Consider the following 27,853-nt stretch of genomic DNA (forward strand, 5'->3'; position numbering starts at 1 on the left):
TCACAGGTCATACCTGAAAAACAGCATTTGTTTAATAAATTGCCTGAACTCAGTGAATGAATTAAGTTTTTTTTTCTTTGTAATCATAGTAAGATTGTTACTTCCACCTCAAAACAAGGTAGTCATCATTAACTGGTGATTAATTAACCCCGCCCCCTCAGTATTTGAACATACACACCAAAGAGGAAAAAATATATACCACCAGTTCCTCTGTTAAATAAACAGTGTGAGGAAAACACGGAGAGCAGGTTCTCAGCGAGGAGTCGGTATTCTTATCATTGCACGTGCTGCAGATTGATCAACCATATCTGATGTTTTTGCATATAGATTAAACATGTAGGTTAATTTCAGTGCATTTACAGCAGTTTTGCACAGCTTGCACATATTGCTATTTTGAAGGAAACTCTGGCCTTTCCAGTTATTGAGTAGTTGAATTCTCCTCTTCAGGCTGAACCAGATCTTTTTCTTTTCCTTCTATAAAAGGGTTAGTGCCATAAGGATTGAAGTTTGCAGATATTCAGTCAGTCCAGGTTCTGGCACACTCTGCCTCTCCCCTGCCTCTCCTCTGCTTCTGCTGCTTTGCTCCTTTTTCATCCCGTCCAGTGCCTTGTCACCCTGGAATGAATGGGCTGGTTACACTCTGATGAGGCAAACCCACTTTCCCAACTTCCTCCAGGTTTTAATCCAGCTTCCAAACAGGATAACCGGTGGATGGATGACAAAGTCGATTTTTGATTGTGTAAATCTGTAACACATGGCTGTTATTTCAAGTGCAAGAAAGAGCTTGTTTCAGATTTGCTTTTGTTTTTGTTTATTCCCTCCATCTACATTTTATTTTTTGCATGATTCACTGTATATCGGTACATTTAGTATGTTTAGTGTGGGTGATGAAAATTTGCAAGAAACATTTGTTCTCACTCTTGTCACACTGAGCAACACTGGAGTCTCAAAGCAAGGACTCCACCTTTAGGGCACTTAAAACTGTTGTCTGTTACTTCCTTCCATCTGTACCTCATTTGTCTCCATTCCTCCCCTTTTTGCATGGCCTGCAAGTATGCATAATGTACACAAGTCTACACTCCAATTCATACATAATACACTTTGTTTTGGGAAAAATGTTGGTCTCACTGAGTCCAGCCGAAGCATTTTTACACAGTGTGTTAGAATTCATGTCCCATGTCAGTTCATTGGTTAATTGGTGGATGATTTGGGTCAAACTTTTTGTTCGTGCTTTAAATCAAATTCAGGCAAACACAAAGCCATCTGCCTCCCATTTAAACTGGCATAGGCCCATAAACTGACACTGAAGTCAGCATTTATCCATCAGCAAAAACAAAGGGTGCAGCACTGATTGACGCCACCTTCTTGCTGAAAGAGGTTACCCACGACTTAAAATACAGGGTTCATCAAAAAGAATCATCCAATTTTAAAGTGCTTTAAACCTGCAGCTGTTCACCGATCAACTATCGAAACACGTACCGTGAGTAAGAGCACATTCGTGAGTTTCATGTGGTTGCCGGTAGGTAGCATAACAACAGCACTGACTCCAGACAATGCTCACTAAAGTATGGAAGGAGTTTGGCTATGTCATGGACATTTACCATGCGTCCGGAGGGAGGCACATTGAGCACTTGACACTGCAAGCTTTGCATAAAACTTTATATTCATGCATTTTAAAAATTTACCACATGGTTCTTTCTCTGTCCATTACTTAAAAAATGTAGCCTTTCAAAATCAGATAATTCTTTTTGATACACCCTGTATAAACCCAAACAAAACAAAGTAAATCGCCGTGGGCTCGTTTTCCTCTTAATCTGCCCTAAGATGAGTAGGCTTTTTATGGGTTTTCACTCCCAGTATTGTTGACTCCCCCGTCCTCAACTTGCAGCACACCCTCACCATCGTGCGACAAACAGGCGGCCTGGGCATCAGCATTGCTGGTGGAAAAGGATCCACGCCTTACAAAGGAGATGACGAGGTAGGGCTGGGTACCTGGGGTTTGTTTAGGTTTGGAAGTATTTGAGGTCACAGACTGACTGTGTTAATGTTTGGTTGCTTTTAGGGAATCTTCATCTCCAGAGTGTCTGAAGAGGGTCCTGCAGCCAGAGCTGGAGTTAAAGTGGGAGACAAACTGCTGGAGGTAAACATCTGCATGTCTGTGTGTGTGACAGGGAGGGTGACTAGAAGAGTGTTTTGTTTGTTTTGTTAAACAGAAAACAAACAATCTCCTTGTCTCAGGTAAATGGAGTGGACCTCCACGAAGCTGAGCATCACACAGCAGTGGAAGCTCTCCGCAGCTCCGGTGCTACAGTTTCCATGACAGTGCTGCGGGAGCGCATGGTGGAACCAGAGAACGCCATCACCACCACACCGCTTAGGCCCGAGGATGACTACTTCCCACGGGAGAGGCGGAGCAGCGGCCTTGCCTTTAACTTGGAGAACAGTCCAAGCGGGCCGAGGCAGCGGTTCTCCACCTGCCTCATCCGTAATGACAAGGGGCTGGGATTCAGCATCGCAGGGGGGAAAGGCTCCACGGCGTACCGCACAGGGGACACGGTGAGGAAAGAAAAGAAAAGAAATAAAAGAGCCTCAGCTGGCTCCTTTCGATGTGGAGGAGCCGCGGCTCGACTCTGAGCCCCTCCCAAATGACTGAACTCCTCACCCTATCACTAAGGGAAAGCCTATCCACCTTTTTCTCATCCTCTGAAGATCACTTCTTATATTGAGCTGTCAGATACACATCATAAAGTTCATAGTGCTGACATCAGAGGCAGAGAGGTGTCGGTTGTGACAGTACAGACATTAAATTCATTATGTGACAGATGAGGCAGAATTTATTCGCAAATGGAATAAAAATGTTGATATGTAGAAAAACAGGCTGCGGTTACGTTAATCTGTCTTTGTAAGTAAGAGTAATTTATATTTAACTGAGTTTTATTTAGCCTGATAGGAGACTATCAGATCACAGTGTCATGTCTGATGTTAAAATAAGCAGCACAAGGGACAGATGTTTGTCTGAGATCTGTATCATGTTGTAGTTCATTATGCAAGTTTGTGTAAACATCCAAGCAGAGCGTCCTCTGTTTGAATCAGTTAAATGGCATTACAGAAGTATTCCTGTCATTCATCTTTAGATGATTTAACACAATACTTCATTGAACTGACTCAGTTCTTTGAGGGAGTTGTTTGGTTCCTCAGATTGAGATGTGATGGCTGCTTTATTTTACTCGTGTGATGTATGCAACCTTCTGTCAATGTCCAAATCTGGGGAATGAAGAAGGGAATAGAGGAAAAAGACATTTTAAAAAAACATCCAAAACTGCAGACAGTGCCTCATACTATCAATAAAAGGGTTTTCAAAAAGTGTGGTTTGAAAGTTAGGAAGTGAAGTCACATGTTTGCAGTAACAGTCTCAGTCAGAGCGAATCTGTCTTTTAACGCCGTCTATTCTGGCCACAGCGCTTACAGTCATCTCCTGGGAGACGCCGATATGAATAGCCAGCCTTGACACTCGATAGGCCTGCTGTAATTTGGATATGTATATTTGGGCCAGCACACTGCTGCTCTGCAGCTCGAGCAGCTCCAGGAGCCCACAAAGAGGGAAGGAGTCATAAACATAAGGTTTAAGCGGGTCTGACTGTAAGTCTTTCCTCCCTTTCAAAAAGCCTTTTGAAGTGGATGCAGTGACTCACCTGGTGGATGTGAATTGGTGCACTAGACTTTGCACATGCATTTGTTTACACATTCTGTTCATGTGGGACAGGCTAGCAGCTAGGCTGGGTTTTTATTGGTGTACAAACGGTGTAATGTGTCTGAGCAAAGGGGACAGCGTTTCAGCGCTCGTACTTTGTAACGAGCTGCTGGCAGTCGAGGCTTTTAATGCGTTTTAACTATTTGGCGCTGACCTGTTAATCAGTTATATGTAGAGGTTGTTTGTGTGTTGTCTGGCAGTGTGGGCTGCTAATGTGTCGAACTATGTCAATTTTGCAGCAGTCATGAAAACAAATTCAGTTTTTCTTTCAGTGCGAGCGTTTACATATAGGTCTGTGGTTTGTTGTAGCCATCGTTCGGAATGATGCCGTTGTTAGTTGCAGTATATGAGAATGTTTGAGTAAAAAATAAGTTATCTACAAATGTGCAGAAATGTTTTAAATCAGTAGTCGTCCTTGTCTTGTTTTGTTTTAGGGAATCTACATCTCTCGAATCGCAGAGGGCGGAGCGGCACACAAAGACAGCACGCTGCGTGTGGGCGACAGGGTGATCTCTGTGAGTACTACCATCCTTCTCCATCTGGACACTGTAGTGTTGACTGTGATCAAAGCAGGGCTTTCTTTACAAACAGGAATAAGTTTAGACATGAATCCCAAACAATTAGGTATCGTTTTTGTGTTGTGAGAATAACAGCGATACAACATTTTTCCTACATCTGGTAAATGCGGCATTTACTTTTTGACATTTTTGTTGCATTTTGTTCCATTTTTGTTGTGAAACTGTGTCATTTGTGCCAGCATCACTGCTTTCATAAGTCAGTTTTAGGCTTTGTGTGACTGACATGGTGTTTCCATCCTGAGCATATGAATTAAGGTTATCTCATCAAAATCTCACACATCACGTCCATGAGTTAGTGATACGGTCCTCATATGAAAGTCATTCTCTATTTGGATTCGATGAAGATTTTTTATTTGCTTTAGTTAAATATTAAAACATTTAGCCTTTGCATGATCTTTCTTTTCATCCCACTCCAAGCTTTGCTTTGTGCTCCCGTATCTTTCTGCGTATTAGCAACTCTTCTGTCGCATGTTTTTGTCTGGTCACATGCACATTTGCACACTTTGTTATTTACTGTAAATGAACTGATGATGATCAGATCTGTTTCTTTACTGCACTTCCTGCTCTCTGTAATCACAGAAAAGCTTCCTGAATGGTCCTCTTTGCCTTCTTTCTGGGTTTCCTCTTTTCTTTCATTGGCTTCTCTTTGGTTCTCTTTTCCTCTCTCACGCTCTCCTGTTGTGCATGCTCACTAATGCATTGAGTACATCTCCTTGCCTGCTTGGTGGTGGGTATGGTGTTGGGGGTGGAGTGGGCTGAGCCTGTTGCTCTGCTGATTTTGTGGAACACGAGTTACCACAACAGCAGGAGCTGCAGTGTGTCAGCCCGTGGTAAGAGCTGGTACTGTCGGGTCTGTGCCGACCTCTGCTTGTCACTTTGGACTAGACTGCATGCCTAAAAGCTACCCCTATTTATTTGATCCTAAAACACACATAAACAGTAATGAAATGGTTAATCTGTGGTGTCTGACGACTTCTTGTTGCCTTTGTGGACTTAAGATCAATTTTGGAGAAGCTACACACTTCCACTGAAGTTTTAAGTAAACAAAGGCAAGAAGTGCTGAACTGATTACATGAAAAGATAGCAGCATGGGCATTCATGAGCTCACTTCAGGCAGTTTGACGAAAAATAGTTCTGCTTGCTTGCAGCTTTTCTCCCTCAGGGACGCTCTGCCATCTTAAATTGCCTGCAGCACCCCTCACTTTCCGTATAAGATCCTGCTGCTTTGTGTAGGTGTTTGGTTCTTCTTTAAATAACTCGCTTTGGTGCACTTGAAAAATCTCAGAATTACAAATCAGATCGGTTTAGAACTTAAACATTCAGTTTTCATTTTGGGTAATGAATGGAGAGAGCGATGAGAAACGACTGTTGGCAGGCTGGGTTTGTTGTCAAAGATTCATCCTATGAGTAGCAAATGACCAGTGGGAGCGTCCTGGTGGGCTGACACCCTCCGCGGTTGGTTTTACTGTGAATCCAGATCAATGGTGTAGACATGACAGAGGCCAGGCATGACCAGGCAGTAGCGCTCCTTACCGGCACCTCCCCCACCATCGCCCTCCTGGTGGAGCGTGACTTGAATGCACCAGGGGGCTCTCCAGGTCAGACCCGGGCACGAGCCCACTCCCCTCCACCCCCAGAACCATCAGATTCTCCAGACCAGGACGAGGAAAGCCTCGGGAACCATCTGAGCCGGATGGAGGACGAGTATCCCATCGAGGTGAGAATTCGAGGACTGACTTGTGTGTCGAATAGTTTTGGTTTTTGTTTAGTCGTTTTAGTAGCCATTGCTGTAGAAACGTCATTGAAGCACTCAGTGTTAATGCTTGTTTATGTGGCCTCGCCTTATCCTTATTGCTGTCCAGTTCCAGAGAAGATGGTGTATGGTATGAAGGCTTGAGTAGTTAGTAGCTGTCAATAAAGCACTAATGGTGTTGTTAAATAGAAAGTTGTTTTTGATATTTATTAGACTATAACAGATGTAGATTTGACTTGTGATGTTTGAGTCGTCGTCTTTACATTCAGGCTTTAAATTATTTTTCAAATCTTCTGCTAAAGCCAATCTAACCTAATCCTAACAGGAAGTTACCCTGGTGAAGTCTGGAGGCCCTCTAGGCCTGAGTATTGTAGGAGGCAGCGACCATGCCAGCCACCCTTTTGGTATCAATGAACCTGGGGTGTTCATCTCAAAGGTATTACTGTAAAACAGGTGTATTCTTACACTTTCATCTCCTGAAAGTGACTGACATCTCCTGTTGCATGACTCCGTGACTTCACCTCATTTCTTCAGGTGATTCCTCATGGGTTGGCAAGTCAATGTGGGCTCCGTGTTGGCGACCGGATATTAGAGGTGAACAGCATTGACCTGCGACATGCCACACACCAGGAAGCTGTGCGGGCCTTGCTGGCCAACAAGCAGGAGATCCGTATGTTGGTACGGCGGGACCCTTCACCGCCGGGAATGCAGGAAATCATGATCCAGAAGCAGCCTGGAGAGAAACTTGGTATCAGCATTCGCGGAGGGGCCAAGGGTCATGCTGGAAATCCTTTCGACCCCACAGATGAGGGCATCTTCATCTCAAAGGTTCTTTAGCAATCCAAAGCAACACATCTTGGCACGACTCAGCTTTAATTGAGGTTATTATCAACATGAGAAATGTGAACATGCTCACATTTTTGACTGTTTTCTGCAGGTAAGTTCGACCGGCGCAGCGGCAAGGGACGGGCGACTGCAGGTTGGCATGCGAATTCTCGAGGTGAACAACCACAGCCTGCTGGGGATGACGCACACGGAGGCGGTGCGAGTGCTCCGTGCTGTCGGGGACTCTCTGGTCATGCTGGTTTGTGATGGCTTTGACCCTGGCAAAGTGGCTGCAGTGGAGGTGAGATGGCATGAACAGTCAGATTTGGATATGTACAGTTTATTATGTACAGCAGGAACTTACCAAACCTCTGATCGTTCTGTCTTTATATCAGCTAATGTATATTCCCTTTTATCATGTACCTGGCTTGAGTGTTTAAGTAGAACTATAGCTTTCAGTTAAAAACATCTCCATTTTCAAAGGTTTAAACTGTACTCTGTGTTGGTTTTCAGGCATCTCCGGGTATCATTGCCAACCCATTTGCAACCGGTATTGTGCGAAAGAACAGTATGGAGAGCATCTCTTCTATAGACCGAGACCTGAGCCCAGAGGAGATGGAAATAATACAGAAGGTGTGTTTTTACTACAAGTGTACATTTTAACTTCTATACATAAACTATATATAAAAGATGGCCACTACAACATTGATTTTTGCACTCCTTACGCTCAAAGTTTAGCGGTTTAGCTGGTGAATCTAAAAGTGAACTTATATGGATGAGAGGGCAGAGTGTTATCTGCTAAGACCACAGTCGCTCAGATCTAGAGTTGGTAGATCTGAGCGAGGTTACTGGCTTATGCCATGTGAAATCGATTTCAAAGAGGGCATTGAACAAAACCTTTAACCTTGTTGTTATCGTTTTAGTCACTACCAGATTGGTGTGGTTGCCTCTAGTTTGCATAGAAGACACACACTTGTCTCCAAATACTCCGTGATGAATAAACAGGCAATGGCGCATAATGCGCACCTACCAAATTATGCTTCCAATAGAATCATAAATTAGGATAATGAAGCAGGACATGCTTCAGATGCATTGCTACGTTATAACCATGCAGTGTCCCTCAGTTTCGACTCACTCTTTAACTCCAGCTTCCAAACATCCTGCGCCTTCACAGCAGGATTCACTAACCATCTGGTGGCAACACAGTGGCTTCATTCTTTAATATATGGTCTATGATTTGAAGTTCATTTTGCTGCTTGAGAAGCTGCAGATTTTTTCACTTGTGCATGAGCTTCATTTTTTCATTACATTGCTATCACTGATGTACTTAAGGTCAGGTACTGATGGTGTTGATTTTAACATGCAGAATGCACTTTTGAGGCTCCTTAAAGATCCAGCAGATCCATATAAGTGCAGTGCAAAGCTGGTGTACTAACCAAAGCCGCTGCCATTCAGCGCAACCTGTGAATCGGATGTTTTATTCAGCAATTCTGCCACACCAGCACAGTGCTTCCACAGCAGTTTGGTGTTAGCAAGTGGAGTTGTACAGATTTACTCATTCTGGGCATGCACGCCGCACGTACCCATCTTTCTATCGGAGCGGCCAGAATGCGCCAGCCCAGTTGTTTGTTTTGTCCAGATTAGTTTTTGGGAGGCTGCCCGTTCTAAAGGAATGCAGGGTCTGCTGGTTTATTGAATGCCATGTTTCTGCTGTTTCTCTGCACACGTTTAGCCGTAACCACGTTTGCCAGGGCTTATTTACAGAAACTGAATTGCCTCTGCTGAGCTTTACATGATGAACAGTAGCTTTTAGCATTGTAAGGTTAAATGTTGGTCTTCGTCAGGAGTCTGAGATGGTGAGAGAGACATCACAGTGGGAGCGAGAAGAGATGGAGAAAGTGGTAAGTGAAATTGAAAATCATTTGTTTTGGGAAAGGTAGAGAGCAGATTGATGAAGATGAATCAATGCAAGAAAACTCAGTTTTTCTGTGGCAGTATAGCTGAAAAGAAATTATACTGGGTCTGCAGGGTGGAGTTAGAGTCACATCCTCACGTTTGCCTGTTACCGGGTGAATGAAGCTTCCCCTCTGCACCCTGTGTGGGCATCATGTTTGACAGAACTGTTCCTGCAATGTCCCACCTTGCATGCTTTTTCTGCTCCTATAGCCGATGAATAGAATACTTTTTAATGTGTGTGGGTTCTATCCTTTCTTTCCCTTCTGTTTCTTTTTTTCACCTATCCTCTACCTTTGGTGCGTTATGTATGATCCAAAATCATCCAATCATTCCATCTCCATACCACTTTCCTCACTGTTGTTTCTCTTCTCTCTAACACTACTTTCCTCGTCTTCCTCTTTATTTCAACCCTCATCGCATTACTGTGTGGCTGTGTGTGACTGTGTGTCTTCCCCTCTGTACTTCTCCTCTTCCTCCCCTTCCTCTCTTGGTGAAGGAGCGAATGCGCTTGGAGCGTGAGGAGGCAACTCGCCTGCTAGAAGAGGAGACTGAGGTGAGATACTCCTCATCAGCAGGTCCTCGGGTGAACTTCCTGTCTGCAGTTTAGACACAAATGCTAAATAAATGTGTCTTAAACTTTTATACATTTTCTTTTTTTAAGGGACCCACTTTAAATTGGAATAGTTGTGCTGGAGGTGCCCTGATAAGTGTCCACCTGCAAATGTAACCAAACAAAGGGTACAAACACTTAAATCATAATTGAAGCAGCTCCTAAAGGAAAAAAGAGGAAATTCCCAGTCTTCTTTTTGACTTTTAGTTTCAATTTTTAAAAAATTTAAATCCTTAAAAACAACTCAATCTCATGGAAAAACCACCCTTAGATTTATGAAACGTTCACATTTATACATTTAGAGTCAGGAGTTCCAGATCAGTGCAGGTGATTTAAAAACCCTGGAATTAGGCTTATTAAACCTCATCTGAGTTCTGGATTTCTCTTTGCTCTTCAGCATCTTTAAAAAAGCGCTTTAAAAAAAGATCTCTAAACATTTAAACTAAAGCGTTTCACTTTAAGGAAAATCTACTGTGAGTGAGGTCAAATACTGACTGTGAAGCACTTTTTGGTATGAGGGACTGAGCAGCCGTTGCCCACTCATTAAATTGAACTCTAGGTAAGGTAAATGACTTTAATCACACTGGAAATCCAACAAGAAATGTCTCAGAAAGAAGAGATGTAGTGTTATGAAAGGAAAAAAAAAAGTATTGCTATAAAAAAAAGCAAATTTAATGGAAATAAAACTCCTATACGAAGCTGTTTCAGCTCTAAAAGGCTGATGCTAGTCTGAGGGTTGCTACCTTTTTCCGCAGAAGGATATTATAGCTGTTAACATTATTTGTGGAGCTGTGCTATTTCACGTACTGATCAAACAATAACCCAATCCACAGATTTGAAGGCTTATTTAAGCTTTATAAAACTTTTACAGCTGCTATTTCAGCTGAACATATTTGATCGTCTAGTCTACATATAATGATAGATTATGCAACAACCCTGAGGTTTCCTTTGATATTAGACATCAATTACATGTGTTTAAATTGTCATGCACAGCTGGAAAACTTTTAAGACTATAGAGTAGGAAAATCACTCACAGTGAGACATACAGAAAGTGCCAGTATTGATCTTTCGCTTGATTTCTTGTATTTGTTATGTGACCACCTGCTCTTTGTAAACTAAACTTCAGTGCAGACCGTCTTACCTCTGGGTCTGTTTATTTCCCATCAGAGCATTGGCACTGGACCGCTAAAGCTCGACTACAAAACGCTAGCTGCGCTGCCCACCACGAGTCTGCAGAAGGTCAGCAGGGTGAGTTTTACTTCATGTTTGTCTGATTTTTACTTTTCAGAGTTTGTAAAAAGAAAGCAGTCTTCTTGAGTCAGCATTTTGGGAGCGGCCCATGCAGGAAGTCTCTTTAAAAGCTCAGAATAGACCCAGCGTCAGTCAGCTGGACCTCTATGAGAACTTAACACCTCCATGATCTTCACCGCAAGTCAACATTGCTGAAGACTAAACCTTGACTGCACAACACACAACAAGAGCAGAAGTAAATGAAGAGTCTTACGGGAAGACTAAAGTAATCCGGGAAGAATCACAAACGAAAGACTAAAAGAAAAAAGTGCAGAAGATTTTGGGAATGGAAGAAGGCAAAGCCCGAAGTCAGTCTTTGTATTCTGCAAGTGCGAGAGGGGGAGCTGGTGAGATACTGGAAAGGGGACAGCTGTCCACTATCAACTGGCCTATCTGTGATATTTTAAACCAGCATCTGGTTCTGAATTGGATGGAGTCTCCCGGGTGGGTGGGATGCTGGCGGACGGGGGGTGTTGCCTAAGAGGAAAAGACAAGTGTTTCGGTTTGAGTTCCCAGTCTTAAGGGGAATACGTTTGAGTGAACATAGAGCTCTGTGCTTTTACCGTCCTACAGTGAGTATAACGAGTTTAACTGGAGGAAGTTTAAAGATTTAAAGCGACTCTGTTTTCTGTTTTTTCTGAGTCTTTCTGTCCTGTCTGTTCTCTCGTCAGTCTTATTTTAATCCAATTTTGTCTGTAATATGGTTGTTTAAAAACATTTTTTAAACAGCAAATGTTAAATAATTTGCATTAATAATGCAGCTATGTGTGAAAGTTGTAAATTAGCAGCAGTACAGGCTTTTTCTCAGTAACCTGTGAGAGAACTTAACCTACATATTGTCTGCAGCTGTTCCTGCTCTGTGTGCTAGAGCTGCTCTGCACACGTGGTCCTGTTCAGACTGTACTGTAAGAACAGCTTGTTGGTTAGTTACACTCATAGTGGACCAATATTTTAAATTGAAGGGGTTAGCATCTCATAAGCCCTGATTTTGATGGTGAAACACAAGTGGGTGTGCTTCATAGCACCGCTTTGTTGTAAAAATGTTTCAACAAAAGAACAGGTGCTGCTTAAATATTAGTGATACAAGATGTGATTTATAAGAAGTTGAGATTCAGACCTGAGAGCAACCTGCTAAACTGCCAATAGATAAATGTATAGAGGGCCTTGTTTTATTGGAACTGAGTGTGAAGACAGGGTTGTATTTCCCATTTGTTGGTGTTTAAATCAACCTCTCTCTACTGTTCCTTCATAATAAAACCTTTCTAAAATAAAAATAAAAATAAAAAGGGTGGTTTAACCAAATTCCTAGAATTTTCCAAGAAGTTCATCCCGATTTTTAACTCAGGTTTACAAAGGTTGAATTTTGACGTTTATATTTGACATCAATTTTTTGTGATGTTGCCTAACGTATCCTATTAACGGCCCTAACCGATCCAAATTTTTAGAGTAGGGAAAACTAGTAGTGTTGTACTCGAGAAATTCCTGACTAAAAATGTGTTAGACCCATTCAGATGTCATTTAAGATAATCTGATACTTTCTGTTAGTAAAACTTTTTATTGGTAAATATGTATTTGGTTTTTAAGGACATCCCAAATCCTGATTAATGGAGCTATCATTTAATTTTACACAGAAAACATTTTCCATAAATTTTGTTCTGGCACTTCAGACTCTGCTTTCTGTTACTGATTCATGGCATTCACTTAAAGCCGTGACTGAAGTGTTTAAACGCTTCAGTTCCCAGGTTGCTTTGGACTTCCCAGACAGCTCAGCGCGTTGGCATGCCGGCGAACGAGCAGCCTGACTTTGCTCTGTCACAGCCGGGCCCCAGCTGTCCCTCGCAGTCGGTGTCGGTGCCAAAAGGGCACTCGTTCACATTCCACCTCGCTGACCCTCATCGCAGCGCCGACTCTGACAGTACAGAGCTGCCTTGCTGCTTCACAATGCTCGCTGTATTCTTAGTGTGGCTATTTCGATTATCACCAGACATGTCAAGGCCATGTGGGATAAATTCCACTGCAGTTTGTCTGAACTGACCAGAAGATTTTTAACGATTTTAAGGTCTTAAGTATGTGAAACAGAACATGGCCGAGATTCAGTTTCAGAGTGAACGTTGGTTTAAAAGCTGCGTATTCTCTCAGCTGTGACACGAGCAGTAGTCGTCACTGTTAAGTACAGGAGGAGCTGAAGGTGTGCTGGAGCCCGAATGTCTCACTGGTCTGATAATGTTTATTTAAAGCACATGCTAGGAGTGTGGGCTGCGGCGAGTCTTGAATGATGGCCGCTGGGAAACGTATCTTAAAGGCTTCGGGAAAGATTTAGTGAGGCGAGGGACTCTTTTTTTTAGCACCAAGACGCTTCTCTGTCGAGCTCATCTCACGTTTTAGAGAATGTATCAGATACTACATGAATGTACGTATTCAGTGTCCACATATTGTATTGATTGTACTTAATTAGTTTCAAGCTGACCCTAAAAAGCGAGTTTTAGTATTTTTATTAATTTTTTTTGTGGTCATAATGTTAAAATATTTTGATGACAAATGAGTCATTCATGCAACCTTCTATTTAAGCACAATGAATATAATATATATCTCATTACACAAGCAGAAAATTATGTGTTTCTTTGTGTTTTCATTCAGTTTAATCTTCTAACGACTGGCCCGTTGGGTCATTCACCATAAACAGCATCTTCATCCACTTCTTTCTAACAATGAGTTCAGGATCAAAAGCAGGGCTTAAATGACTAAGCCCTAATCCAAAGTCCTTTTAGGGTTTAATAGCAAATATTTAATAGAAAAATCTATTTGATTGGCGGCTTTAAGGGTTAGAATTGATCAATATAAGTGCATCTTATCCTGTAAGTTTAATCCTATCAAAAGTTACGCATTTAAAATTTAAAAAACTGGCATTTTTATTATTGTTTATAAACCAGTCATGACCCATCTGGTGTACCTGTAACTGGGAGATTAATCTGTAATATTTTGAAAATAATAGTTGAAGTCCTACAAACAGGCCACTAATGTTTTTTATGGAGCTGCTAAGTTGGCACTTCTATTGGAGGGAAATTAAAGATGAAGAGAAGATCATTGCACTTCCAGTACCTGCAAAAACCAGTTAGCCTGGGGGGGGGGTGTTCAGTGAGTGTACCTGAGATCACATACAGTTAAAGTTTTAGAGTTACAAATTTAGTTTTCTGCTGTTGAAATTGGTGCCCCTTGGTCTCTGCAGTAACTTTAGTGAGAACAGCCAAACCTGTGAGGAGGGAATTGAGGTGGTAATCAACTTGTTTTGTCGTTTAATCTAACTGAGAGCAGCTTCCTTTCTTCTCTGTATTCTGGAGTTCCTGTCACTGGTTTACTGTCTGTCTGTCCCCCTCTTTCCTCTGCTGCTGTGCAGTTTTCTGTCACTCTGACTGATCCTATGGAGGCCCCCGTGCAGGCCCAGTACACAGCTCCTTTAAAGCCCCTAGGCTTTGGTTTAGATGAACCCTCTAAGTCCCTCAGCCACTTGGACCCTGAGTCCAGCTCCAGTCTGAACTCAGACCCCAGCTATCTTCAAGGATCCCATTTCTCCCCTGATGGGACCTCCACCCCCCAGAGTACTGGCTCCACGACACCTCTTAATTCATCCCTTGCACCTGAAGAAGAGGAGTGCCTGGTGGACTCTCAGTCGATTTGCTTCAGCGAGAACCCTTTCTTGGTGGCTAATCGCAGAGGAAAAGGTCTTCCTCCTGGAGAGCAGATCCTGTCGGGGCCTCCGGTGGGCTACGGCAGACAGGGGCAGCTGCAGCCCTGGGTGTTCAGCAAGGCAAGAGAGACGCCCGCCTGAGTGTGGTGTGGAGGCAGCATGGTGTGTTAACAGAAAGCTGCACTCTGAGATAAATACTCTCAGTTGGATGATTCATGTGAAAGAATTTTTTTTCTCTCTAGGACGCTCTTTGGCCAATTCATTCATATTAATCCTGTTTTAATAATAACCAGCTGAACAGTTGCATGTTTTTACTGTGAGCACAGAGCTTGTGGCACCTCGTGAGGTATTTGTGAGTCTGTGATGAGGATCGACTGGAATGTCTGAGCCGACAGCTGTGAGGAGGAGGAGGGTCACGAAGGAGCACGGCACAGAAAAGCGCATGTTTAGGGAGGCGTAAATTCACAGCTGGACTAAACAGCTTTTTGTTTTTGTTTTGTTTTCTGCTCTGTGTTTTCAGTGAAACTGAGCGGCTGTTAAATTTGTGTCCTTACTTTTTGTTTTTCCAGGCGCCTTCCTCTGATTTCACCAGGACGGAAAGCCCAATCAGGGAAGCCCCTTACTCTCCTACTATCCAACCGGTAAGCGGCTCTTAAACCCAGCTCTTCTATTATTTATCGCCTGCTCTCATACCAATTTTTTTAATTTATTTTTTTTTTTTATCCCTTTTCCATGAGTCACTTGTAGCTCTTTAGAGGAGGTATTTGACACTTTGACCTCTCCTCCCACCCTTAGCCCAGCCACCACTCCTCCAACAGCTCCCTGTGTGCAGGCAGGGAGACCCGCTTCGTAAGTGGGGCATGCGGCCCTTTCAGCGCTGGCCTGGATTTCTTTTTTAGCTCACGCTGCTCTGAGCTCTCTGACAGTAAAACATAACTAGCTGAGTGGTCTGAAAAGCATGTGACTGCTTCTCCGCAGCCAGCTGATTACTCATGGTTTGCCTCATGCAGACTGGAGAAATAGATCTACTGACCAGCTATGGCTTAATATCTTCTCACTGGGTGATCGTTTTTGTTCCCCCCTTGAGCTTTATCAATCTGCGTTGCATATTACGACCGCTGTCCCACATTTGGTGATCATATTAGCTCAAGGTAAACTCTGGTAGCTTCGAGTTTTCTGAAGAGTGTCTTTATGTGGCCTGGCATCATCCTAAAAAAGCCCCTTAAGTTTACATTTAGTGATTTTATTCACTGTGCTGCTGATCCATGCATTTCTGTGTCATTGTCATGGCTTTGTTTTAATTTTCGTTGCAGGCAAATATTCATTACACCTCCACTCCCACTGTCAAGGACAACCCCTCATCATCAGTGAGTGTCTCCAGAGCTCAGAAATAGCTGTTTTAGGATGATGTATTTTGCAGTATAAGAGTAGAGTCCAGTTTGTGTCCGTTTAACCACATATATGAAGCTATTTATGGTCTTGTATTTGATAGCCTACTGGTTACTATACAGGTGGGTGCTAAAGTGATGGAATTATTTCCCAGGAACAGTTAAATAAAGTCTAAAATCTAAACATATATATTTCATACATACAGTCTAGCCAGTATAGTAATGCATGCTAAAGTGCTAAACAGACCCTTAAAGTCTCTTTAGGTGCTCAGAATTGCCATGCCTGAAGTAGCTCTGGAGGAGGCGGAGCTTGATGTTAATTATGTTCTATAAAATCTGCAGACATGCTCAGATGTATTTCACTCATCAACTCCACCCACTTTTCATTCATTCTAATTAAACTTCATCAACTCAAGCAACAGTTCACTTATATTTTACTATCAATATTTGTTTTCCTTCCAGACGCGACCAGGTGCCATCCAGCCAGTGGGGCGTGTTCGGCCCAGCAACTCGCCCGCCACACCAGACGGCCACAGCCCCAACCCCTTTCAGCATGGCCCCTCCCCCTTCAACTCCCAGACCTCTGTAAGACCCCTCACCACCACGTAGGGCTGTTCTCTCTCTCTCTGCTGTTGGCGTCCGTGCCACATGCTGTGACTATACAGCCTAAAAAGTAATGATAGTAATAATACTAAAAAAGTGCAGCAGTTACAGGTAATTATGGCACACAAATGAGGTTCCAAAGAAGTTAAAACCAAATCTGAAGTGTTTGAGTGCACAGGGGGGCTGAGTGTGTTCAGCCTCGGGCACATCTTGAGGTTGTAATTATTTGAGCTCTACCTGAAGACTCGACCCAGGATAACTCCTAAAAGTTAACCGCCTCGCTCATTTCATTCTATCGGCAAGTAGCTCAAGTGGATCAGAAAATACTGATGAACCTATGATTTCATCTCACGTCTTCCTGATTGTTTTATAAAGTTGCTCATTGACGGGAGAAATCTTCCATTGCTTTGAACTCTCCAAGCCCTACTGTCTGTCTTTTTTGGCATACTCCCTCCTCTCTCACATGAAACCAGCTGCCATGCTCTTCACCTGTTCTCCTCCACAGTCTTCTTCAACGTTGCTGGTTTTTTTCATAGTCTGTCCTCTCGTCCATGTCTCCGTCTGTCTGTCCTCCCCCCCGCCTCCTTTACCATATCGACCTCTCCCACCCTCCCTCCGTGACCCCCTCCCCACGCTGCAGCCTCGCGCCCCCTCCCCCTCCTCGCCCGACGAGTTTCCCATGAATGTCAAGCAGGCATACAAGGCGTTTGCCGCCGTGCCTCGCTCACTGGCAGTGCTGGAGCCGCCGCAGGTAGGCCGTGCTGTCCGGACTCAACCGGGTCACTACAACAACACAAGCATGCTGTGCTGCCTGGTTGGTCTCGTGCCGCATCCTCCTGACTGGAGCAGGCTGCGCTAAGTGAAGCCTGCGCCTTGTTGGGGGGGGCCTGTGACGTGCTGTGACGTGTGGAATGCCTTCGTTGCCATCATCTGTCATATTGGTGTTGACTCTCGATCCATCCATCCGTTCATGTGTGGCTCGTGTACCAATATTCAGTCACATTTATTTAAAAATATATTACACCCCTGTGCAATATCGCTTAAATGTCAAATGATTAAAAAGTGCATTGTCTCTGTCCTTTAGCAAAGTAGTTTTTCATCCCTGACTGATTGCCTCCCTGAGCCTGGTTGTGCTGGAAATTTCTCCGCTTGCTCATAGGTGGTCTATCAGCGCCTTATAGGTCATATGATTGTTGGGGTTTTGTCTGTTTTCTTTGTATTATTGGAGGGTCTTTAACACCTTGAGGCAACTATTGTTGTGATGTGATGCTATATAAATTAAATTGAAATTAACTGAATAGTTTTTGCCAGTTGTGGTTTGCAAACTAAATTAATATAAATATATATTGTAACATTAGTGATGAATTGTACATAGAGATGGTTTATTACCCAGCAGGGTGCTTCATAAAGTGCCTCATGGGATGAAGGTCACCCAAACTTGGTCTTCTTGAAACTATGTAGCATAATTAACCTAACATGCAAACACTAAATGTCAACAAAAGAGCACACATTGAACGCAGTTATAAGGCTGCTGTTCAGTACTCAGTTGAACTGTTAAATGTACAAATGTACATGATCGTGGGATTTTTATAAAACATTTTCTGTAGTTTCTGTCTGTATTTAGAAATCGGCTGACAGTTATTTGCAAACCTTCACCAGACTTTGTGACTATAGCAATTGTTCTGGAGACAAGTTGCCTCCCACCAGGGCCTAGTGGGAGGCAACCTGTGGCATCACCTTGTGATCAAAGTGGACAACAAGGTTTTCACTTCCTTAAAAATCCCAGGTGTGCTGAGTTCTGTCTCAGCGATCACACTCTACTGTGTTTGTTTTTCATTGTTCATCTTATTAGCAATGTAGTTACACTTTTCAATCATTTGACGTGATATTGCAGGGGGGTGTGCTGACTCCTGTACGTCCTGTGTATCTGTTAATCGGTCTGCCTGTCCTCTGTAGTCATTTCAGTCCTGAGTCATTTTTGTGTCCTTCATGTTGCTAACACTCATTTCTTGCACTACCAACAGGACCTTTATGGCACAAGGAACAACTTCCAACCAAAGCAACCTTCTCCAGAGGTGAGTAAACATATCACAGGTGTCTGCTGTACCACGTTGACCAGAAAATAAAGACAGCAGTTGTTTCTAGACATTTAGTTTCTAAAAGTCCCCCTCTACAGTTTCATTATATTTGGGTCAATATGGTGTTTAAGATGTGAGTATTGAAGCTGTAGCTTTGCACATCTGCTCAAAGCGTGCTGCACTGATCATCTGGTGATGACCTGTGTGGCCTTTTCAGCATGATTTGAACAACGAGGTGTTTGATGACACCGATGGTCGGGAGGGAGCTGGCGAGGGTCTGACCGGCAAGGTCTCCCCTCGGCAACCCCTCTTATCAGACCGTCGTGAGTATATGAGCTTTGCAGCAGTGCCGCGCCGCTCCACGCCTTCCATGGACCTGCAGGTACCCACCGCCTCCAACACAGCTAGAGCATCCCTGTGCTCATGTGCTTGGCTTGACCGGTGGTGGGGTCTGTGCTCCTACAGGTTGGAGACAACTATGCTACTTCTGTCAGGAATTGGGAGCGTCAGTTATTTGATGTGATGCAGCTTAATGGTGCTGGGTAATATTTTATGGCTGTTCTTTTTTCGTCCTCCTTGGTCTGAGATGCTTTTCTTGCATCTTTAACGACATCTTTTGACCTTCTTGCGAATGTCTCTGCAGCTTTAATTAGTCGGAATTAGTGCTGCGAGGACTTTCTATGTGTAGATGATCCTGCATTTAACATCTTCCCAGACACCAGAGTTTTTTTTTTTTTGTTTGTTTTGTTTTCCTTGTGCTTTTGCGTTATCACAGAAAACGAACTCTAACATTTGTTCTGTTCAGCAGTAGGGCTGTGCAATATGACCAAAATCTCATATCCCGATATAAGAATTCTATCATCTGATAACGATATAAATCACAAAAATGTAACATTTTCTGTAAATTCTGTGAATCTCGGGCAGCTCGACTTGCGGGAAGTGTTTCCAGCTGCGCGTCATGTAGCTGGAGTCGAGTGTTTTAACCGATGCATGAAACTATACATTTTTTGACATAAGTTGTAACGGCCGCCGTTTTCTTTGTGAGTATTTATTACACGGCGTGCTGCGGGGAAAAGCCTGTTCTAACGTTTGAGTCTAAGGTCTAATTTTTAGCACCTGGCGGCTTTTTTTAAAATTCTCATCCGTAAATAATCTGCTCTTTCACGTGATTTAGTTTATTTTGAAAAGCCTCAACGGGATCTTGAGCTTTATTGTGAAAGGTTTATGTGGAACATAAACAAGCGGACACGCGATGCTGTTACCGTCGTTGTTGCTAACGACAACGCATAAAAACAGGCGCTTGTCTGTCCGTAGTGTGGTTATATTAAATATAAGAGAAAGAGAGAACTTTACGAAATGAATATAGCCACTACAGTGACCATCAAAACGATGAAAAAATATTGCCGTAAAAAGTTTATTTTGCGACACCACCAAACAAACGATAGCGTAAAATGAAACGATAGACGTTTTTATATCGTCATCCGATATATATCGTTATATCGAACAGCCCTATTCAGCGGGATAATTTTCCACAAGTTGACACCACTGTTATGATTTTGAAGCATAAATGCAATTGCAACAACTTAAAGTGCCAACACGGGGTGGAAGAGAACTAAACCACAGCTGCATGACCTGAATTTCACCACAATCACTAACCTCCTGTGTTCATTGTAATAACTTTAAAAGTTCTTGTCGTCTCATTTAGCCACTTCTCTGTGGGATATTTACTGGGGTGTTGTATATTTTAGAATAAAATCTGTGGAACTGTGACGTTAACCAGACATCTTATTTCAAGCATCTAACCAAAAACCTTTATAGATTTAGAGACGAAGGAACCTGATGTGCAACAATGCTGACTCGTGCAGACTTCAGCATTCAATCTGCAGCACTATACGAATGTTATTATAATATAATTGCTTTTTCAGTAGGGAAAAATGCAAGCGCTCTAATTTCAGCATTTATCGCTTCTAATTTTGTTCATTTTGTCCTGATTTTGATGCCACAGAGCCCAGTATTTGGTGGTAAGCACAGCCCAGAGCAGCGCTCTTTCAGGGATAGACAGAAGTACTTTGAGATCGACGTGAAGCAACAGACGCCAGAAAAACCCAAGCCTCGAGTCTCCCTCGTCGGGGAGGATGACCTCAAGAAGATGAGGGAGGAAGAAGGTTTGTTTCCTGAGTGTCCTTCTTAGCCACATGCAGCTAAGGAATGTGTTCAAATCAGTGGAGTGTGTTTACATGATAATCTGTTACCAGAGAGGAAGTTTGAGCAGCGAGCGCGGGAGTACTTACTGGATGATGACGACGAGGATGAGGATGAGGAGGACCTGGCCAAGCAGGTGGCACAGATGAAGGCCACCGGAAAGGTGTTGCTGGATGGAGTGGAGTACAAAGTGGAGCCGGTGTCCACCCCATCGCAGCACTGCTCCACACCGCCAAACTACAGCTCAGGGTGAGAAGCTGTGTTAGACGAATCTATTTTTCTTTACACTTTCTTCCGCACACTGAAGACTAATTGTTCGTTTTGCATGAAGGCCTTCTTCAGTAGATGGCAAGGGAGACTCTCAGAGGAATTCATTGGAGGACAGCTTCAGGCTGGAGCAGAGGCCCAACTCAATGACTGGGTAATTACAACACACAGGACAACATGTTTACCTGCTGTTAGCCACTGATCACACTCCTCGCATCATCCTCCCAGTGCGGTGGTCAGTTTAAGCTGCAGAATTTTAAATTTCTCCCTCTGATGACTGAGTGGGTTCAGAGTTCAAAGCCTAGAAACCAAACTAACTGCACCCATCTATCCCATCAGTCTCGTCCCAGCCTACCCCGGGGAGTCAGCAGCTCCCATCCGAACAGCCAAAGCAGAGCGCAGACACCAAGAGAGACTTCGTATGCAGAGCCCCGAGCTGGGCGTGGCACCTGACAAGGACCTGTCCCCTGCAGAGAAACGAGCCCTGGAAGCCGAGAAGAGAGCAATGTGGAGGGCAGCACGGTAATACAACCATGCCACACGTTAAGCAAGGATAATAAAATAAGTAGAATGTAATGCTTTCAGGGCTAAACCTCGATTTGTGGATTTATTTCAGCAGTTTTTGAGTAACAGGAGACTTAACTTGGATGGTAACTTTGGAAGACGGCAGCATCCACACGCAAAGAAAAATGCGTACCGAAGGAAACCAAGGATCAGACCAGACTTTTATAGTTGCAAATTCTTTAGGGTTAGAGACACTTCTGTCCCACGTTTCCTGTTACAGTTTGTCAAGCTAGTAAATAAAAGGCTTCAAGAAGTTACTTTATGTCAAAGCAAACGTAAATTCTCGGTAGATTTAGTTTAGTGACTATCCTGCGTGTGTGGTCTGTCTCTGTCTCACTGTTACTGTGTCTAAAAATTGTCTTATTTATCATTTCTGGCTCTCCTACTTATATTGGTGTTTTACCTTCCATTCTTTGGTTTTCTTCTCTTTGTCTGTGTGCCTTTCTTCCTGTCCTCCACATTCCTCCGTCATCCTGGCGTACACTTTTTTTATTCCACTCCCTCCCTCTCTCTGTGACCTTGTGGGGCACAGGCCCTATGGCCTAGAGGAGGATGTTAGGCAGTATGAGCAGGACCTGGCTAAGAGGCTCTACCAGGCCCGAGTGAGGGCATCTCAGGGCACGGCCGCGGCACCCCAGCCCCCCACTTCCTCCTCTACCTCCTCCTCTGCAGCCTCCCAGCTCAGGTCTGCTCCTCGGCCCCGGCCGCCAGGGCCAGATGCACGGCATCGTGGAGTTGTGCTGGGGTGCTTTGATATTTGGGGTACTTTGCTAGAGGCCGAGTTCGGAAAGGTCCAAGCAAGCACTCGCAGCAACACTGACAGTGCTTCCGCTGCCTTTCCAGTGCCGTACTGCTTCTGCACGTCTCTGCTGTTTCCCATCTCCAGCTCCTTTTGGTTCCCGCCTCTCTTTTCTTTTCTCTGTCTTGTCTTCCACCCTCGTTCTGCAGAACTCTTCGTTTTCATTTGTGCCTTGCTGTTCTTTTTGTACTGTTACTAACACGCGATCCGCAGTAAGTACGCAAGCTTTCTGTGAGCTGAGGGTACGCCTACTAGCAGTAGGTGGTCCCTTTTCCTGGAGTGCATCCTTAATTTTTGCTTTGAAATTACATTTATTTTATTTTATTTTTTTTAATCCCAGCAAACCAGGACAAGGAACACCCCAAAAATAGCAGTGATTGGCCTGCACCCACCCGTAGTGGTGTGCATATATGTGTGTGAGAGAGAGACGGTGTCAGTTTTTTGTCTCCCTATTTCTGTAAAAGTTGGACTTTATTAAATGCCTTTGAATATTTTTTTGATTGCGGTCGTTCCTCCTGCAGAATGAAGTCTCTGGAGCAGGATGCACTGAAGGCTCAGATGGTCATCGCCAAGTCTCGGGACGGGAAGAAACGTGGGACACTAGATCAACTGACAGAGTCACCCTCGCCTGCACCAACACCCTCTCCCACTCCTATGGAGGGTAAGAAGCTGCTGCTAAAGGAAACTGTGTTTGTCTTTTCACCTAAAAAGCTCATTTTCCACCCTTTTTTTCTACCTGCTCAAGTACATTTCTTTGTCTGTTTAGCAGAGCTCAGTCCTCGAGGATTAACCTCGCCCGGCAGGCTGGTAAGATTTAATCCTGAATTTCAGTTTCTTATTGACTGATTTAATTGTTGTTTTTTCCCCCACTTGCTAGTTTGTACTGACTTGGAGAGCTTGAGTCATCATAATATTTAAAAAAAAAAAAAAAAGCTGTAACACTTACTTTACAGTGTGATTTAATTGAATAAAGGAAACCGTCAGGCTCGTTTGTTCACAAGCTGGAAGAGGTACATTTGCATCAAAATACATTGACATGAATCCACCATCTTGCTCATTGCCACTCTATCCAATCAGAGCTGAAAACACACACACTGCTCTCCCATCAATGCCACAGCTGGCTGTTTAAATCACCCATTTGCCTCTCTGCCCTCCACTCTCCCTCTTCCATTTTATTCTGTCTTTTCCTCTTATTCCCTGACTTTTTCCCCTCTTCCGCTGTGTTTTCTCCTTTCTATACTTTGTCCCACTTCCTCCATTTTCCTCTCTTTTGTTTCCCTTATTTCCCCTCTTCTCCCTCTGCTCATTCCTGTTTGCTATCCTTCTAGTCCGTGTCAACAAAGAAGTTTGACTACCGACAGTTTGCTGCCATTCCTTCTTCCAAACCCGTATACGACATCCAGGTATTGGCTGCATGCCGATCTCCGGAGGCATCAAGCCTCCTCCTCCTCCCTCCCTCCCTTCCCTGGCTTTCCCGTGCTGCCTCTTCCGTCTAGTTTCTGTTAATCCGGAGGCCTCCCTGTGACTGCAGTCTAGGTTGTCGCTCAGTCATCGATCCGTGCTCTCTCTCCTATTCGTGGTGTGGCTCACTAACTCTCACCTGCACAATGAAGGCGGACTTTTAATCTAAATAACAGCACACCACATCAGCCTCCCTCCCTCCCTTCCTGCCTCACACCTGTGACTCACAAATGTAACAGCATCTTTAGCTGTATCCATTCACATCTATCTATCTCGCAGCCAACTAATCGGTCGCAAACATTAACGCTCAGCAGCTGCTGGGATGCAGAGAGGTCTTTGATCCCACTAACCTGGGTGGAAAACTCTGTATCTTATTCACTCTCACACTCACTGCCATCAGTTGTCTTGTTCCACGCATGGGTTGAACATCATGCAGAAGACTGACATGTCCTTCTTGACATTTCCTCTCATCTGCGCTCATCTCATCTCATCCGCTGATCTTCTGTGCTCTCAAGAGGATAACGGTTCCGTTTGTATCCGTCTGTTTGGGGAAGAGTTAATTTCCTCCCGTATGGAGGAAGAGAGGGGAGAAGCAGGGGAATCTTGGTGTAGAGGTGGAGCAGCAGCGCTTGTTTGCAAGTGGTCGTTTATTTCTGAGTCGAATATCCGTCGTCTGTGACACCGCTGTCTGGGATTCTGGGATATTTATGGATATTACAAAAATTTTCAGTTTGTTTGTTTCCTGCACGGTCGTTTAAGCCTTCGGGGGTTTCCAAACCTATCTTCAATCTTCACAGAGAACAAATTATTCGCAGTTGTAGTTATTCCTTGACTTTATAGTGGCTGTGAACTGAACCCTCCACTGCAGTATATAATATATATATACTTAATATAAAGCAAATTCCAATTTTGAAGTGTCAGGCAATGATTTTTACCTTTTTTGAAACAAGATGTCACAGATGAGGGTTGGATCTGACAGGCCTATGCTCCCCACGTGCTCAGTGAGACTTTGCTGCCCACGACCTTGCAGACTGGGAACACCCGACAATAGCTGCAGTTTTAGAGATCCTCTGACCCAGTCGGTTAGCCAGCAAAATTTTGTCCTTTCAAACTCAAATCCTTACATTTGCCCATCTTTCCTGCTTCTATATGATAATGTTATCTCTGATCAGTGTATACTGTCTTCGATCCCTGCAGACAAATTCAGTAGCTTTTAAAATGAAATTTACATGATGTCTACGTCGCAGCTGTATTTAAGTCAAGCGTATTATCCGGCCGAACAGAAGAATGCGTTGTACACTGATTGGTTGAGTCCCCCGCCTCCTAAAGTGGAGTGGAGATATAAAGGGAAGCCTTCACAGCTCGTATCATGGAATAACTCCAACCACAGCTAAGTCTGTGTTTGTGCATCATCTGAAAAACGTCTGAGCCTGTCATGTGTGTCGGCTTCAGTTGAGTGACACATTAAATTCTTTGTGTAGAGTGAATAAATAGATAATTCACTTCCAAGCATGATCAATTTAATTCAAATTAAGCAACAGATGACTCCTTACAGTTCTGCTTGTTTTTTTTCTTTGTTTTTTCCCCGTTGTGCATCGATGCATTAGTGCTGTTTCTCTGTTTGTCCTCTCTTTTGTGGGTGTGTCCACCTGACACAAGAAACCTCGACGCCAATGACTTAATCGGCGCCCTCTTCTTTAACACGCCCGTTTCTCCTGGGGGGAGTAGTTGAGTAGATGTACTCTGGCTTTGTGGCTCTGACAGATTAGGAGCTTCAGTACTGCCTGCTAAACTGCAGAGAGCAGCTGACATGTTTCCTGACAGTCTCCTACCTTGCCAGCCCCACTACTCACCTGGTGAAGGCTTCCCCTGGGCTACACGCTATTAAACCCCAGAGTCAGTCCCTGTTAATAAGAGTCTCTTTTTATTTCTTTCAGTCCCCAGACACAACTGACACAGACTTAAAGTTCATTGATGACGGCTCCAGTAACCCAGGTACGTGGTGCTGATTGTTATGCCCTGAACTGTACCAGAAACCTCATTTATTTGTATGCATGGGCTTCTTCCTGTTTCTGACTTTCAAAATAAAAGTCTTTGACACAGAGTGCAACTACTGTAGTAGCGGGAATTCTTGCTGATAAACAATGAAAAAAAGAGCTTATGTCAAAAAAATTTGGCAGATAACAAGATTTTAAAAAGTCTCGTCTTTGGATTTACTTCTAAGAAGAAAACTAAAATTTTAGAAAATAACTTCAAATAAGTAAAAATATTGAAACAATAACTCCAAACTTTTACTTATGAAACACAAAATGATTGTTTTCAGTGTCAGAAACAAGCTGCCTAACCAGTGTATTGAGCCACAGTAAGAAATCAGCTGTAAGATAAAAGCAGACTTCTTTGAGGTATCAAGCAAAATATATAGTTTTTATTTCTGTATAACAAAGATATTGATGTGACTAGGGATGGGTACCGGTGTTCTGACATAAACGGTAGTAACCAGACCGAAAAGCAGCGCACATTTCGGTGCTTTTTTTTCCTGAGCTGTGATACACTTTAGATTCTAGCCAATCATTTTACGTTTCCGAGGATAGTGGGCGGGGCCAGGTACGTACGTTCTTTTAGAGCAGAGCTACAGATTAAAAATGTCCAAGGCAAAGCGGTCAAAAGTCTGGCTGTACTTCACAGCAAAATATGCAAACTCAGCAGCCTGCAACAAGTGCTTTAAGCTGATACTGTGATACTGTGCAAAGGAGGTAACACCTCAAATCTGATGAAACACCTGGCGACGCATAGCGTTTTTTTTTTTTTTTTAAAGCCGAGAAATGCGCCGTATTTGATAGCTTGCTGCGAGACCTCACACCGAGCACATCTACTGCGGGTGTTGTGCCTGTTATCGGACCCGGAGTTAGCAACATCCCCCAAAAACCCGAAGAGGAGAGTCCTGGCCCGTAGCCCTGCGAGTGTAGCAGAAATGATGAGGATGATGATGCAGCAGCAGCCGTTCTTCTCTGCGTGAGTAGCTTAATGTTGTTCGTGTGTAATTTACGTTGAGTAGGCTAACCACGTTATTACATTAATGCATGTAAGGTGAACTAGCAAACCTCATCATAGCTACATGCGGCTGTCTTCTTGTTTGATGGCAGATACTCCCTTCACCCTGGCCTAAAAGGCTAAAATGACCAAAGAAAAAGTGGAAAACAGTTAAACATGAGAGGTTTTTGGACAAAGTTTGTGTTTTTTCCATTGTTTAAGCACTGCTTCCAGCCAAGAGTGATACCATATATGCCCCATAGCTGCAGAAAAGGCTAGCATTGTTATCTTTTTACAAAAAAACAGCTGAACATGAGAGGTTTTTGGACCAATTTTTGTGTTCTCCATTCTTTAAGCACCGGCACCGTTTCAAAAGTACCGGTTTGGCACTGGTATCGGATAAAACCTAAACTATACCCATCCCTAGATGTGACCGTAATATTCTGATGTCACATAATGATAGTACAGTCATTTTAATCCAACACCGCCAAGAAAACGTGGCAGGAAACTTCTCACATGTGTAGAACAAATAATGGTTTCTGGTACAGATGGAGTATACACTCCTGCTTTTATTTTATTTTATTTTTTGGTTTCACTTAAAAATCAAAATTAAAAAAAGCTTCACAAACAGGTGAAGTGATAGGAAAAGGAAGTTGTACCTCAACCTCTTCTATCCCCTTTGATTCAGGTGCCTACCTGGGATAAGCGGCTCCTATTGGTAGGATCCTGTGTGCATGTGTTTGTCGCTCTGTGTGTGTGTGTGTGTGTGTGTGTGTGTGTGTATGCGAGGAGCGTTTGTCGGGGTGTGTGTCGGGTTGTACATTTACACTCTAACCTGCTGTTTGTGTGGCACAGTTGGGGGTTTGGGTATAAGATGGGTGTGTCCACCTGGGTTTGCTTTGCCATCTGCTCCCCACCAGACAGGAAGCAGCTACTGATTCAAAGGGACGTTTTATGTGTAAAGGATCAGTTTAACCACAGTCCTTTGATTTGTGCATGGATTTGTTTTAAAT

The 27,853-nt window shown here is 43.5% G+C and overlaps 1 protein-coding gene across 4 annotated transcripts in view; it reads left to right on the top strand.

The window, feature by feature from the left end:
• scrib (scribble planar cell polarity protein) overlaps positions 1 to 27,853 on the top strand; it is an 80,960-nt gene that overhangs the window by 49,306 nt on the left and 3,801 nt on the right. The window contains exons 17-45 of one of the 4 annotated variants that reach the window (XM_086306578.1): positions 1,889 to 1,978; positions 2,063 to 2,140; positions 2,239 to 2,556; positions 4,186 to 4,266; positions 5,807 to 6,046; positions 6,408 to 6,518; positions 6,617 to 6,910; positions 7,020 to 7,208; positions 7,421 to 7,540; positions 8,752 to 8,808; positions 9,360 to 9,416; positions 10,641 to 10,721; positions 14,158 to 14,568; positions 15,018 to 15,089; positions 15,244 to 15,297; positions 15,762 to 15,815; positions 16,299 to 16,421; positions 17,080 to 17,190; positions 18,464 to 18,514; positions 18,735 to 18,899; positions 20,523 to 20,682; positions 20,773 to 20,968; positions 21,051 to 21,140; positions 21,326 to 21,508; positions 22,083 to 22,235; positions 22,871 to 23,010; positions 23,119 to 23,156; positions 23,678 to 23,752; positions 25,748 to 25,805. In XM_086306578.1, coding sequence (XP_086162704.1) covers positions 1,889 to 1,978; positions 2,063 to 2,140; positions 2,239 to 2,556; positions 4,186 to 4,266; positions 5,807 to 6,046; positions 6,408 to 6,518; positions 6,617 to 6,910; positions 7,020 to 7,208; positions 7,421 to 7,540; positions 8,752 to 8,808; positions 9,360 to 9,416; positions 10,641 to 10,721; positions 14,158 to 14,568; positions 15,018 to 15,089; positions 15,244 to 15,297; positions 15,762 to 15,815; positions 16,299 to 16,421; positions 17,080 to 17,190; positions 18,464 to 18,514; positions 18,735 to 18,899; positions 20,523 to 20,682; positions 20,773 to 20,968; positions 21,051 to 21,140; positions 21,326 to 21,508; positions 22,083 to 22,235; positions 22,871 to 23,010; positions 23,119 to 23,156; positions 23,678 to 23,752; positions 25,748 to 25,805 — 3,850 coding nt within the window. The other 3 variants (XM_086306579.1, XM_086306581.1, XM_086306580.1) reach the window with 3 other exon arrangements.

The sequence above is a fragment of the Aulonocara sp. 'chitande type north' Nkhata Bay genome, linkage group LG9, assembly GCF_057382095.1.
Source record: "Aulonocara sp. 'chitande type north' Nkhata Bay isolate Kocher_YH1m ecotype deep benthic linkage group LG9, A_spYH_male_GT1.1, whole genome shotgun sequence".
Lineage (NCBI taxonomy): Eukaryota > Metazoa > Chordata > Actinopteri > Cichliformes > Cichlidae > Aulonocara > Aulonocara sp. 'chitande type north' Nkhata Bay.